General features: G+C 38.3%; 1 protein-coding gene across 7 annotated transcripts in view; it reads left to right on the forward strand.

Moving 5' to 3' along the window:
- DLGAP2 (DLG associated protein 2) overlaps positions 1-5,042 on the forward strand; it is a 440,625-nt gene extending 435,583 nt beyond the window's left edge. For all 7 annotated transcript variants that reach the window (XM_056488339.1, XM_056488340.1, XM_056488336.1 and 4 more), the window contains one exon: positions 376-5,042. In XM_056488339.1, coding sequence (XP_056344314.1) covers positions 376-594 — 219 coding nt within the window. In that variant the 3' untranslated portion in view covers positions 595-5,042. The remainder of the gene's footprint in view (positions 1-375) is intronic.
- The last annotated feature ends 9,182 nt before the right edge of the window (positions 5,043-14,224 follow it).

Genomic DNA, 14,224 nt, shown 5'->3' on the forward strand with positions numbered 1-14,224 from the left:
TATTGGAGAGACAGTGTGTGTTTCTGTTTATAATGAGTGTAATAATGTGTCAGCTTAAATTAAACAAATCCGTATGAAAGTGAGGTGTGCAGATTGCATGTGCCAATACCTGCAAGGATGGTGGAAGGAAGTACAGTCTTTTTTCAGGCACAGGACTGCAGAATACTTAATGGTTGTCAAGGAAGAGGGTTTTGTCAGTGTCCCTAGTGTGGATAGCTGTTCATGTAATCCGTTAGTCAGCTGATGGGCAAGCACAAATTGAGCATGCTTAATGTATGTAATCAGTATTTTGCATTTCATGTCTTTGATGTGCATGCTCTGCTGACAAGTGCCTTTTACGTGCAGCTCACCCTTAGCTTTAATGCCCTATTGCAGGAAGAAAGAAAGATTCCTCCTCCTGTACCAAAGAAGCCCCCAAAAGGAAAATTCCCTATCACAAGAGAAAAATCTCTGGACCTACCTGACAGACAGCGGCAAGAAGCGAGAAGACGGCTGATGGCTGCCAAGCGAGCAGCCTCTTTCCGGCAGAATTCAGCCACAGAGCGTGCAGACAGCATTGAGATCTACATCCCAGAGGCTCAAACCCGGCTTTAAAGACAGAATGCTGCACAGTTCCCTTTTTTAAACAAAATGCTTGTACAGTTTGTCACTTACCTGGTAATTTTTGTCTCATTCTCTCCACTAAATATGCCCTTGATGTTGTGTTCTTTGTGCCATAAGCACAGTGGAATGCTTTTGATTTCCTCAGAATTTGCTGAGCTCACCGCAAGAACGACTTCTTTTTGTATTTATTGTCTGACTTACAATCAGCTACAATGGATAGGGCTTGTCAAGACCTGACTTATCCAATATATTCTCAGAGGACAACAAGAAACACCTCTTGAGATGGAACCCAGCTTACTTTTTGTTATTTATATTTTTATAAAATGTGTGATAACTAGGGATAAGAATAACAAACTATAAATGGGTGCATCTCACCATTCACTAGAGGCATTAGCTAATCCAAGTAGAAGGTGCTACAAATGTAAAGAGCAGGAAAGAAAGAACCCATTTATCTCCTTGACCTCCAGTTTCTTTTCCTAGAATCCAGCTAACATATTTACCCATGCACTCTGCCACTCTTCTCATCTTTGTTACTGCAAAATAACATTAGGCCTCTCATCTCATTCAAGTTTCTGGAGATGAACAGGGATATCCAGCCACTAAAACTCCAAAGTTCATCAGAAACCAAGAAGCATACGAGTCTGGTGATGGTGGGAATGTCCACTAAGAAACATTTGCTGTTAGCAGTATAACGACACTCTGAAACCTAAACAAAATTGTAATGCAAGAGGACTTGAGTGATGGGTGAAAGGAAAATGGAAGCCTTAAAAAGTTAGATCTTCTCTAGTAAGATGAGTAAAGAAAAAGTTATACTCGCTCCTTTGGATGACTCATTGCATTTTTAAAAGTTATTTTACATGTTAATATTTATTTTATAAACCTTTTCTCTTTCATTTCAAGAGCTGTGCTACATGTACTATTTCAACCTCTCAAATTGTTATAACAATTGAGTTTCCAGGGTATCCTTGAGAACAAAAAAATCTTGCTTGTTTAAAATGCCAGTTGTGATGTTGTAAACAGTTTAAGAAATATGAATGTGAGTGGTAAGTATATATAAGTTTAAATGGTTATGTTAAGGTAAAGGTGAACTGTGGTTTACAGTTGTATTTTTTTTTTAGAACTATTTTTCTATGCAGTATCATTTATGGCAAGAATAAGGTTCTTGCTTGCTTCAGACATAGAAAAAAAACAAAAAAACTGACTCAAGAGATAAGTGATTTCCAGCTATGGAATATAAGGAAAATAATATATTTTCAAGCCTCATATTGTCAAAGAGAGAAGTGGTAGCTACCACAGTCAAGAGGCTTTCGTTTAAAACAAATTAGGACAGAATTATTCCACTTCACTTACCTTCCAGAGCCAACCAAGCAATCCAGCACTTAGAAGTCTTCAGGTGAAGACGCAATAAAATGAGTAACACACAACCCCCATACCAAGCTTTGAATCCTATTGAACTCAAGTTTGGGTGAAAAGAGCAAGAACCCAGTGAGACAGACAGCCCCAGCTACCACATTCCCAATTTACCTGCTTTAACAAATGCAATGTATTTAGCCATAGGCAGAACAACTCTTTATTCTACTCGAGCACTTTGGTTCTTCACCTGTTGAGCACTTTAAATCCAAATCCCACACACCCTGCAGCCTGATGGATGACTGAAAACACGAAGTACCATAGGTTATGCAGATCTGACATTGCTTCAAATCTATTTTCTTTTGGTTGGTTGGTTGGTTGTTTTTTCCCTTCTCTTTTTCCTACAGTGTGTGGTATTAAGCATGAGTTCTGTCTTTGGACAGCTGATAAAGCATGCTTGGCTTCAAAGTATGAATCTTTAGAGATGAAGTTTTGAGAAGTTTCTGTGAGAAGACACCCCTGTAATTTGAGCCTGGTATCTGGTATATACTTTACCAAATAGCCTTAAACTATATTTGAAGCAAAAACCAAGACGAATGTATATCCTTTGAGAATGCAAAAAACAAAAAGGAAAAAAAAAGAAAAAAAAAAAGGAATAAAAAATAAAGAATCCCTGAAGTATTCTTCTGTAGATGAAAGCATTGTATTTCCCATCCCTTGTGTTTTCAAGGCATTTTCTATTAAGGAAAGAGCTGAATCCTAGGCAGCGTACAATATTGATGCTACTTCCTATACTTGTTGTACTACTTTAAATACAGAAGTACATGCAGAGACTGGCATCTTTAGTCCTGAAAACTGGTATCTTAAAGTGGAGCTGCTAATTAGAATATCCACACAAAACCAAAGCCAGTATTTTTCCTAGATTGAAGAAATTTGAATTACAGAAGCATGCACCTGTACACGTTTAGACATATGGCAGCTGACACATTTTTTCTAATTTTAAGTACACTTCCAGGAGGAATCACACTTATTTTACTTGCTTGAACCCTCCTACCTGCAGCAACAGGTCATGCAATTAAGACAAGCTGTACCCGATCCTGCCAGTAATTAGACTTTATGAAAAGAAATTTTAAACCAAACAGATTATACTGAGATCCTAGCTGGCCTAATAATGCTGACTTGGAGCAGTCTGTGTTCTACATTTCCCATGCTGTCATAAGAAAATTCTCAGTATAAGATTTATAAATCTATGATTTCTGTTTGTTCCACCATACAAAAACACCCAAATAAACAAACAAAAAAAAACACAAAAAACAATTGGAAAAAAACAAAAGAAAACTAGATGGCTACCAACAAATCTGATAATGGTATCTGTTCACATTACATTTTGAAGTGCAATATGTTAAATGATTGTACAGGTAACATTATATCTTTCAAGGCAAATAAGCCATTCCAATTTACATATTGTACACATGGTTAGTTTAGAATGATAACATTATGCTTATCATATTTGTATTGCAAATAAATCAGTCAGATTACTTCATTCTCTAACATGAAAAACACTGTATTTTAATAAACGTGTGACCAGATCAATTGTAATCTGACTCCACATCACAAAAATAAAAGTCAGTTACAAAACAAAGTAAGAGGAGCATAAATAAACAGAAAGATAGAAACTAGAATTCTTTCTCCCATGAAAGTTCATGACCCACTCAGAACAGCTGAATAAAGCAAAATAGTCTAGTGCTTAATTAAATATTAATTGGGCTAATATGTATTTTAACACTTTAAAACTATAGAAAGTCTCTGTTCATTTAGTCATTGCCTGTAAAACACAAGTATACTAAACAGAATTCAGCAAATTTAAATAAGGAAAAAGGCCTGAATGGTAGAATTGTTGATATTTGCCATACTTATTTTTGCTTTGTATATTTTGTTAGATTTGAAATTCTTTGTAATTTGGTGAAGTACATTATGAAGTGTTTTATTATTTCATGTCCACCTGATCAGAATGGCCCTTGGCAGAATGCAAAGATGAACAACGTTGTACAGTTTAATACCAAAAAATTATATTTTAATTCATGCTTAAACTATATTAGATTTGAGATCATTCATGAAGGAATTAAAGTGTGCATAGGAAGGTGTGTGAATTTCATAGATATAGTAGATATAGAGAGATGTAAAATATATTTCATATAATGGAAATTATTTGTTTTAAAATAAGCCCATGTCCTGCTGTATCAGTAAATTAGTACTCTACTTCCTCAGCACTGCATTTAGTATACAGTCAAGGAATGTTTGGTCAGTGGGGGGTTTTTGCCTGGTGGGGTGTCACCCATGGCCAGTGCTCGCCCTGCAGCCTCCCCGTGGCTGTGGAAGCTGTGCCCTTGCGAGGCCCCTGGCCCCGTGGCACCCCAGGCAGTGCCACCAGTTCTGTCCCACGCAGGCCCCCTAACCCAGAGCAGAGCCTCCCCATCTGCCCAGCTCAGCCTTTTCCTCTCAAGCCTTGAGCCTGCCCTGCCCAGCCGGTGGGGTTGATTCCTGCTCAGCAGTTCAGTGTTGGCACCATGGCAAGGGCACACTGGAGGCTGGCCCACCAAGTGCTGGTTTGTGCATGCCAGTTTGAGGTCTGAAGCTGGTTTGGCAGCTCCAGCTGTCGAGCTGTGTGCACTGAAACCCTGTGAAAGCAGACCCTCAGTGTAAGAGAGCTTAAATGAATCATGAAGCAATGTTACTCCCATTACTGTTCCTAGAGCATCTTAGGGTGCAGGGGTACCACCCGCCAGCTGCGCTCGAGGTAAGGAATATCAACAGACCCCTTAGTGTCTAGAGAGGTGCTTCCTGCTGTTTGACAGGTTGACACCCACACTTATACAGTGCCTTTCATCCAGAAGGATCTCCAAGCACTTTATTAGCCAACACACAAACTCCAGGCTGGGCTGCAGCTGGGACAGGTTCAGCATGGCAGGATGCTGGGGGTTCTCCCACCTGTCCCCATGCTGCTGGGAAGTTTCCTTCCACAGCACCCTTCCAGCATCTGGGACCTCACAGTCTGAGCCTGTGCTGAAGGAGAAAAAGAGACACACTGAACCAAGAGGAAGAGCAAAGCAGGGATGAAGGCAATCAGTGCTCATACCATCCCCCAGGGAATAGGCAGGGAGTGATGAGCATCAAACTAACCTTCCAAAACAATCTCTGCCTTTTCTCTTCCTGACAATGGCAGTGAGGTCCCAGCACTAGAGGAGCTCCCTGGAGGGTGCTGGAGGAGACTCCTGGCAGGTGCCAGGCACAGGAGCTGATGGCACCAGCAGCTGAGCCCTCTTGGCCAGGACTCTTGGCAAGTCTCCCCTTCACAAGTGCATTTCCCTGCTTTCTTAGCGGGAGAGATCCACCCGGGGTACTTGCTGCACAAACAGCCTTCCCCAGGCTCCCTGTTCCATCCCCAGGTCTGCCCTCCAGCCCAGCTAGCACAATGGATGATGTGGGGCACAGGACTTAGGCATGGTGATTGATGACTGTGCTTTGGTTTGGGCAGCTGCTCTTTGGTGAGACTAGCCCTAAGCCTAAGGGTCCTTTTATGGCAGAGCAGTGGGGACAGCTCTCTGCATGGCCAGGATCAGCAGATGAGAGGTCACCATTTCACACTGCACAGAATAGAATGAGGATAAATGCATTTATCAATAAATACACATAAGGATTTTTCACTGTCAGGGTTCCAGACCCAGGAACCACAGTCAACGCTCACATTCCTGTAGATTGTGTCACTTCCTTGCAGCTCATCCTCAACACTTTTGGCTGTGGTAGGTTCACTGCAACCCCATGGCCCATCAGCAACCATTCACTGTGCTCACCTCCAGGGACCATCTTTCAGGAACAGATGTTTTATGGCATACTCATTGCATATACAAAGTCCTGTCAGGAATTAAGCCCTCTGTATCCACAGAAATTGCTTAATTTATCTCTCAAATGCAGCTACCTCTATGGCATAATGCTGTAGCTGTTTAACTACATAATAGGCTGTTCAGGACAGCAAGTATAAAACCAAAATTGAAATGGAACATTGCCCAAAAGAAAATTTGGCCAGCATATGTGGGCTGATTCAGCTCCTCTTAATGAAATAAAATTCCAATAGCTGAAAGAGGCCACGGCATTCATTACTGAATGTCTTTTCCAACATAAACAATTCTATGATTCTGTATCTAAAAATGGTGTTCCAGATCTTTCCTCATTAAATGTATATCACATTCATAAAAGATGATGGCAGAAGAAGACTGCACATTCACTGGTCCACCTTTCCACACCCAGCTTTTGTCTCATTACCCTTCATGGCCAGAAGAAAACTAGGCTTCTGAAGTCAGATTGTACTTAAGGTAAATTAGTCTGTCTACACAGCTTGCTCTTTAACTGAGCAAACACAAAACAGTTTTCATCAGCTGGCAGTTTAATTCTATATTTTATTAAGGCCAAATTGTTATTTTTCTAAAGTGGTTTTGTTGGACAGGATTTTTTACTTCTCTAGGTACAAGATCATGGATAGTTTCACCTAAGCATAAATGAGGAGGAGGCTTATTTGAATATATAGTCATTATTTACAAACACAGCCCATTAGTGAGGAATTTTCTTCTTACCTTGCCACTCTTTCACTCAACACTATTTCCCATTCCTAAAGCTTCACTGTCATACAAGTTTCTTATTTGTGAGATGGATTATTGCAGAGCACTGGGCTAAGTTCTGATCCCAGTTGTATTAGAATCAACACTCAGAAACTGAAACTAGCAAGAAATATCAGATCTGAAAGAATATAATTCAGATCAATATCTGACTCAGCAAGTCTGAGGTAGGAAGGACTCCTGGTTCAAGTGTGCCATTACCTTGTAGGAGCTCATGTTTCTTTTCAGGTAGGTCAGAGTCATGCAGAGGGCTCAGTAGTAGGTTTGAGTCTCTGAAAAGAGTCCTCACAAAGAAATGCCAACTTTGTTTATAATTGCCATGGAATCCACATGTTCATATCCATGCCTTGATTTACCTTTTGGAGGTTTAATAGAATGGCCATCTCATTTTAAAAGGGCTCAGCATGTATGTATTTAGTTCGATTTATACATTAATTTCCTGACTGAAGTAAAATTCCTTTTCAAGTAGCCTGGCTTACATGCTCTAAAACTGTTCTTTCCTGAAGAAAAGCCACTATGGCTGTGCAGGATTTTCTGTACAGAGACAAAACTCATACTTTCATTTACCATGGACATGCCAAAATAATCAAGTGTGGCCTAAGGACTAAATTAAATGCCTCCTATAGAACTTCAAGGAATGTTAGAACCAGGAAACTAGCTGTTTAGTTATCATTAAAAGTATATATAAATATATATAAATATATATATACATAGGAAATCATATCAACAATGAGGATGAACTGAGTGCCAAATATTCACCATCTGTATAAAGCTACACTTCACTAGAATTAAACTATTTTATGTAATTATTTCTCATGCTTTTATGGTTCTTTTGATAAATTCTATTTAGTAGCATGCAGGATACCTAAATTGAATGTACAGTATGTTGTTTCATTGCTACAATAATTTATTGCTTCTCAGTAATATCTTCTTTACCAGAATGTTATTTGTTACTTTGAAGACATATTTGAAAATTGTTTTATTATTGAGTTATTCTTTTTTTCATGGTTCTCTACTCACCTCCAGCTGATTGTAAGAAAATGTGCTTCACTATTTTGCCCCATGGCTCTTTTATGAAGCTGCCTCTTTCAATTGGTTTATGTATTGTTTATGTTCATCTCCTGTAAATAATTCTGCAATTAAATTTTTTGAGAAAAGATAGAGTACATTCTTTATTGCATTTTAAATTTTGCATGAGTTAAAATCTGACATTTCCAGTTAGGAAATTTGTAGACAGCACTAAACAATTACTTTAGACTTGCAGCCTTTGGAGTGTTAGGAAATAAATTCAAAAATTAATTTTTATAGGATTTTAGATAGAATCAAAGGAAGGCACATACAAAATCCGATGGAAAATAGCAAATAATAGAATAAGCTGTGCCATTCCATCGATGTATTTTGATTTATAATTATTAATGCTATAGATATAGAAGGTCATTCACTGATTTTGAGTGAGAACATTGTGCATCATTTAAAGAAAAAAATACTAGTCTCTTTTGCTTGTAAAAAACCAAAACTGAATTACTTGTAAGTGGTCATTAGTGGGCAGAAGTAACTGAATGGATTTGATTTTTTTTTTTTTTTTTTGACAAAGTGAGTCCTGAAGCATCTCTGTGTGTTTTTACTGTTTGCAACAGGATAACCAAAAAGAGCTTCTGGCCTCCTTCATGGTTTTCAGCTCCTTTCAGGGCAGACAAGTCTGCTTCTGGGAATGGCTTTAGCAACTCAGCAAAAAATTTGATCAAAATTTTGCCACATTTCTTGATTAGATAAAAGCCATGGTAGGCATGAAACAAAGATTAGTCTAAACAAAGGAGGTATCAGAAGTAATGTTTAAAATATAAACTTATTTGGCATAGAAAATGCCTAGTTGCTTGAATCATCAGATTTTTATTGCTCATGTATTATATATGCTACTGTAATTCTCAGGAGCTCTAGCTACAGACCACTTGTGCACTTGAACATTCTACATTTACAAACTGAAGATTTTCCCTTACCATGAAAAGTTTACAGCCCAGCCATGAGATAAGAAATAACAGATCAGCAGACACGGGAGAGAAAGTGATGGGGAAAAGTGAGATGCTATTAATTAAAATGAAGAGCAGTATCCCAGCATCCCATCAGTTGTCATTTGTTTTGCAGCCATCAGAAAAAGAGGGGATAATGAAGTGGAAGATACCCTCTTCCCAAGAAGGGATTGAGTTCAAGAAAGTTTCTTTGAAAATTTAAAGCAGAGATGATGAATTTTGGCATCCTGAGCCACCTGCAGGGGAAGATGACCTCCTGATTTAATCACTGGTGTTAGGTGCACCATGGACAGGTGGTGTACAAACAGGCTGTGAAGCGTCTTGACAGTAAGACTAATAAAATTCAACATTCAGTACTCTGATGGCTCATTTCTTCTATGAAGGAATTTTCATTTTAATATCTGTTGTGGAAGGCCCAAAATTTTCCAGCTGTATGTCAGCAGTTTTAATAAGAATGAAATTTAGGGAGAGGTCATTAGGGAAGCTTAGTGGTTGTTTTTCATCTGTGTCCTAACACTGGATGTTATAACATGGAGCATCACTTACAGCAGTTCTGTACTGTTATATCAGAACTAAGGCTTTGGTCACTTCTAGCCGAAATTCCAGTAACCTCTTAGCTTCTCTTATCCTTCATGAGTTCCCTAAAATAGGCTGATCCTTCCTGCAATCTGGAAAGGATCTCAGGACTAACAAGCAAGCTGTTTCTTGTGCAACAGCTTACAGATGGCTGAATGTCAGCCTCAGTATTATAGGCATCACCGTGTAAATGAGGACAGGCATCGCTGATGAACTAGTAAGGTCAAATAAAGCTGGGCCATAGACGTGACATATTTTATTTCAATTGCTGAACCAAATAATCAGGTGCAGAGTACATGCTCTGGAATTAACATATTTATTCCAGTTGAACTGCACTGACACTGACAGTGGATTTGTGGAAGGCTGCTATTGTTTTAACTAGCAGCACAGCTGAAGTGTGAAAATTTTGAAATGTAGAAAAGTACCTTACATAACCTATTGCAGCCCTAACACAATCTCTGCACAAATTTTGCTGTGACTTTTTAAGCAAGCAATTTATAAGTAGCTAGAGGATAACACAGTGATAAAAACTAGGCAACGCTGGTTTGCCAACATCCTATCACGTCAGCCAATTCAATTTTCCTCTTTAACAAGAAGAATGGCCTAAGGAATTAGGTAAAAAGAGTAGGCTGTTATAGATCTTCATTTCATTGAGGGTTTTGATTCAGTTCCAGTGTATCATTTTCATATAAAACTAGGAAAATATTCTCTAAATGAATTTTTTCTAAAATTAGAACTGATGCATCTAAAAATATTATTTTAAATATGCATATGTGTTTGACCTTTTGTGAAATCTGAAGGCCTTTTGAAGTGTGAGAAGGAGAAGAATCTAACCTGGTCTCAGTATTACTCAGCAATATCATTGACAACTTTGATGATTTACTAAAAAAATTATATTCAATATTATATTCATTGACCTGGGAGTAGTTACAGGTTCTGTGGAAGATATGATCAAAATTCACAGTGATCTCAAGAAAACAGGTATGCTTTCTAAATTCAATGTGATGTAATTCATTGAAGAAAAAACAAAAAATGCTATATTGAATGCCATACTAAATGTCGTACTCAGATGTGACAGAATATTCTTTTGTGAATAAGGAGAGCAAAGAAAATGTGATCACAAGCTAAAGGAGACTCAGCCTGATGCTAAATCAACACAAGCTAAATCACATGCTTTTAAGAAAAGAGGAAATTTAATAGTGAATGTATTAGCATATCATTAAATCAGTGTGGCTTAATAAATTATTGTGCTGTGTAATCATCCCTGTATAGACAACCTTATATTGCAGCACACACACATTATTGGACTTGACACTGCAAGCCAAGCTAAAACAAATTACCCATAGAAGGAAGAGGTCTTCAGATCGATGGAACTCAAACTTGTGTGTCTGGACATGGCTCATTCTCCCCCACCCAGGCTGCTCAGTAGAAATCTCCATGGGCACTGCATTTGCTCTATGTCAAGTGCCAAAGGACCTCTAACAGCCTTGGGTGGAGATGGTGTTTGTCTCTGTCCTAAGTATGAACCCCAGAGGGTCTGGAATACAGGACAGGATCTTTTTGTGTGATTGTCTGCCCATGTTTAGGAGCCAGACTGTCATAGCTGGGCAATGGTGTGATACAGACTCTCTGAATCTTTCTATCTTCAACTTAGCCACTTGCACCCACATTCTGTCTGAGATGGCAGAAATTACCCTCTGAATCTCGAGCAAACACTCAAACACAAAATGTTAACAAGAGAGATAGGCAGAAACATTTCATAATGCCTTAAAATGACACTGACTGGCTGAGTACCCAGTGATGCCACTGAGAGAATGGCAAGTCAGATGCTGGGGATGTTGGGGCATTTCCTGTGTGCTACAGAGGTTCTTGTTCCACTTTGTTCAATACTGTTAAGTTTTGGTTAGAGTATTAAATCCTGTTTTGGAGGAATTGAGAAGCAGTGAAGAAAACTTGAAAGAATGTAACACGGATTACAAAATATTTAGAAAGCATGACATAAGTGAACAGAGTTCAAAAAAAATCAAAAAAAAGACTGATTTGTTTCAATCAAATGAGTTGTTATGAGCTGCTAATGAAATTACTTTCCCATTCCCTGGCAGGAGGTTATTAGCATCATTAGCAGAAAAGTCTAGATTTTGTTTCTTTGGATAAGGGTAGTGAATCCCTGTTTAACTATTTAACTCTAGGACAAGGTAGCAAACATATCCTCTGCAGCTTTGCAGCTGTGATCCATGTCAGAACTCCCTGAAGAGCCACAGGAACCACCATCCAGCATCCTTGCTGCACACATCTCTGAAAGAGATGTGCCTAGACCACTGGTACCCTCATCACACTTGATGAGGTCCTATTTAGAAGCAACTGATCATTTGCAAGTGTGAAGGAGGCATTCACCTGCCAAAGCTGCCAGTGCTGCTCCCAGCACTTCCCAGAAGGAGAAGCTGGCCAGGAAGGTGGATACAAGAGACTAGTGCCTCTGCTGGCCTCAGCACTTGGGCAGGGGAGTGCTCAGGGTCTCCCCTTCTTCTCCTGTGTGTTATGGGGTTATCAGCTCACAAAGGAGCAAAGGTGGGCTGTTCTTGAGTAAAACACCTTAATACTAAATAAGGAATTGCAGAAAATTGGTGATAGCATCTGAGTCAGCAGTGCTCTTTTCTCAGTAGGAGGTTCATATCCCTTTTTATTAGTGGCAGGCACTAGGCTGCTTGAGGTGTTGCAAATTAAGAAAAAAATCTAAAGAAAATTTCTGCTCCAGTAAGGAGTAACATTGGGAGGGCTCTGCATCCGTCACTGCCATCCTTGGCTTCCTCCTTGCAGCTGAGCACCATCACACTCACTGCAGAGCTTGGCACTAAAATATTTGAGGAGGACAGGGCTTAGGTCAATGGAATGGAAAATAATGACAAATCAATTTAAATGCAGATCCTGGAGGAGTATATTATAATAGACTGCTCCAGACAAATCTTAAAAGGAAATTAGCTTTAGCAAAAATCAAGGATTCAGTGTATTAAAAAGTGACATAATCCAAATCATAAGAGAGGTGATAAATCAGTTTTGCCAGATAGGAAATAAATCATGACTGAACAGTAAGGGAAGCAGATGAATGTTATGCTTTGGGGTTTGAATATGTCAAAGTGAATTTTGTAAAATGTTTATAAATTTATGAAACATTGACAACATCTTAAAAAGATCTGGTATTTAGAATTTTATGAATGTTTAAATTTATATATTTGTATGAGTTTATGTGGCATTATATGTGTGTATGTATATATATATATATATATATATACACACATATGTATATGTGTACATATAATATGTATGCATATATTTATCCATAGAGAAATAAAAGGAGAGCAACTGTAAATTTTATATATATTTAATTTTTTCAAATGGCCAGAAATCATATTCTGTTTGGCTTGTGCATGTCTGTATCTCATGATAAAACCATTTGTTTGTCTAAATCACAGAAGGAGAAAGATGAAAAGGAAGGCTAAGGAAAGGGAAAACCTATAGAAAAAAAAACAATGCTATATTCTTTATTCTTTGCTTATTGGAAATACATTATTCCTTTATATTTGGAATAATTCATAATTCTGCTTCACAGTGAAAGAGCATTTTTGGGCTAATTCACACTACATATCAGTTTCTACAGCCAGATCTCAAATCAAATATACACATGCATAATGTGCCAGAAAGCAAACAGATTCTGCATGAGATGAGCTAATTCATTGAGACACTTTTCAGCCTCAATTAGGAGGTGGTTTTACTGTTTTGAGACAAACTGGTGTATAACAAATTCAAGATCTTTTAATCTTCCACTCAGATTCACTTCATTCTCCCAAATCTCTCCAAAATACTATATTACTGTCATCTTATTTAATGAGACACAGAATAAAAAAATTTTACAAGAGCATCCTCATTTGAAATGACAAGTAAGAAGCTGTAACCCTTCATCAGATTTTACATCTTTAATTAGTAAGTGAAAAAGGAAAAAAAGCCTAATATCTGGAGATAAATATGAATTTCTATGCATTCAGTTAGAAGGGTCACTTAAGACCACATGTAAACCAGCTGTGATAGCACATCTGGAGGGGAGGTTCCCTCTGTGTCATTTCCCAGCTTGCTTGTCTCCAAATATCAAATAAGTGTAGCAAAAATGCTGCCGTAAGTCTGGAGCTACAAAGTTTTCCCTGGAATTTACTGTGTCACAGGAGAATGAGATGATACAAGGAGAGGAGGGTTTTGTGCACAGGAGGATCTGAGGAGCAGACGACAGCATTTCATGGCCATGTGAAAGTCTTGTAGGAAGTTTCTGGGGCACATTTGCCATCTGTGATGTGTTTCATTTGATGGCATTTACCTTGTAAGACATAACAGATTGTGACCCTTCCTTGGCTGCTTTCTAGGATCAGCTTTTCTCTTCTGGAAAACAGAATAGCTGGTCCATGAGTTGCTAAGTATTTATTGTCACAAATGAAATATCTGTAAATATCTTCTGTGATGATCTGTTATCTAGTGTCAGATGCTATACTGTGACAACTGGCTTTTTTTGGATAAAGATTAATGGCTTCAGGTGAAGCTAATATTGTATTTTTACCTGTGAAGAAAAAGGTTAGGTGAGTTCAGGAACAAGTTAAGTAGTAATCCTCAGTAAATTCATGAAAGGGGATAGTTTTCAAGGTAAAATGTATGAGGGTGATTGTTCCTGAGGAAATGGGTGAGAGATGTCAGAGATGAATGAGAACGAACAATAGATGCTTTTCAGTCACAAGTTCATTTTCAGTAGCTAAAAAATGAAAAATTATGACCAAAATAGTATTTAACTTGCTGTAATTCTCATTCCACTAACTTACATTACCCAAGGGAGATCTGGATTTCAGAAATCATATGAGGAGCTGAGGGCCCTTTCAACCCCCACCACATCACTGTGCTCTCTCTGCTGATGTGCCCTCCTTTCTGGATATCTCCAAAGTTTTAATGTTATTAAAAAATAAC

Source organism: Oenanthe melanoleuca, chromosome 3 (genome assembly GCF_029582105.1).
Source record: "Oenanthe melanoleuca isolate GR-GAL-2019-014 chromosome 3, OMel1.0, whole genome shotgun sequence".
NCBI classification, from domain to species: Eukaryota; Metazoa; Chordata; class Aves; order Passeriformes; family Muscicapidae; genus Oenanthe; species Oenanthe melanoleuca.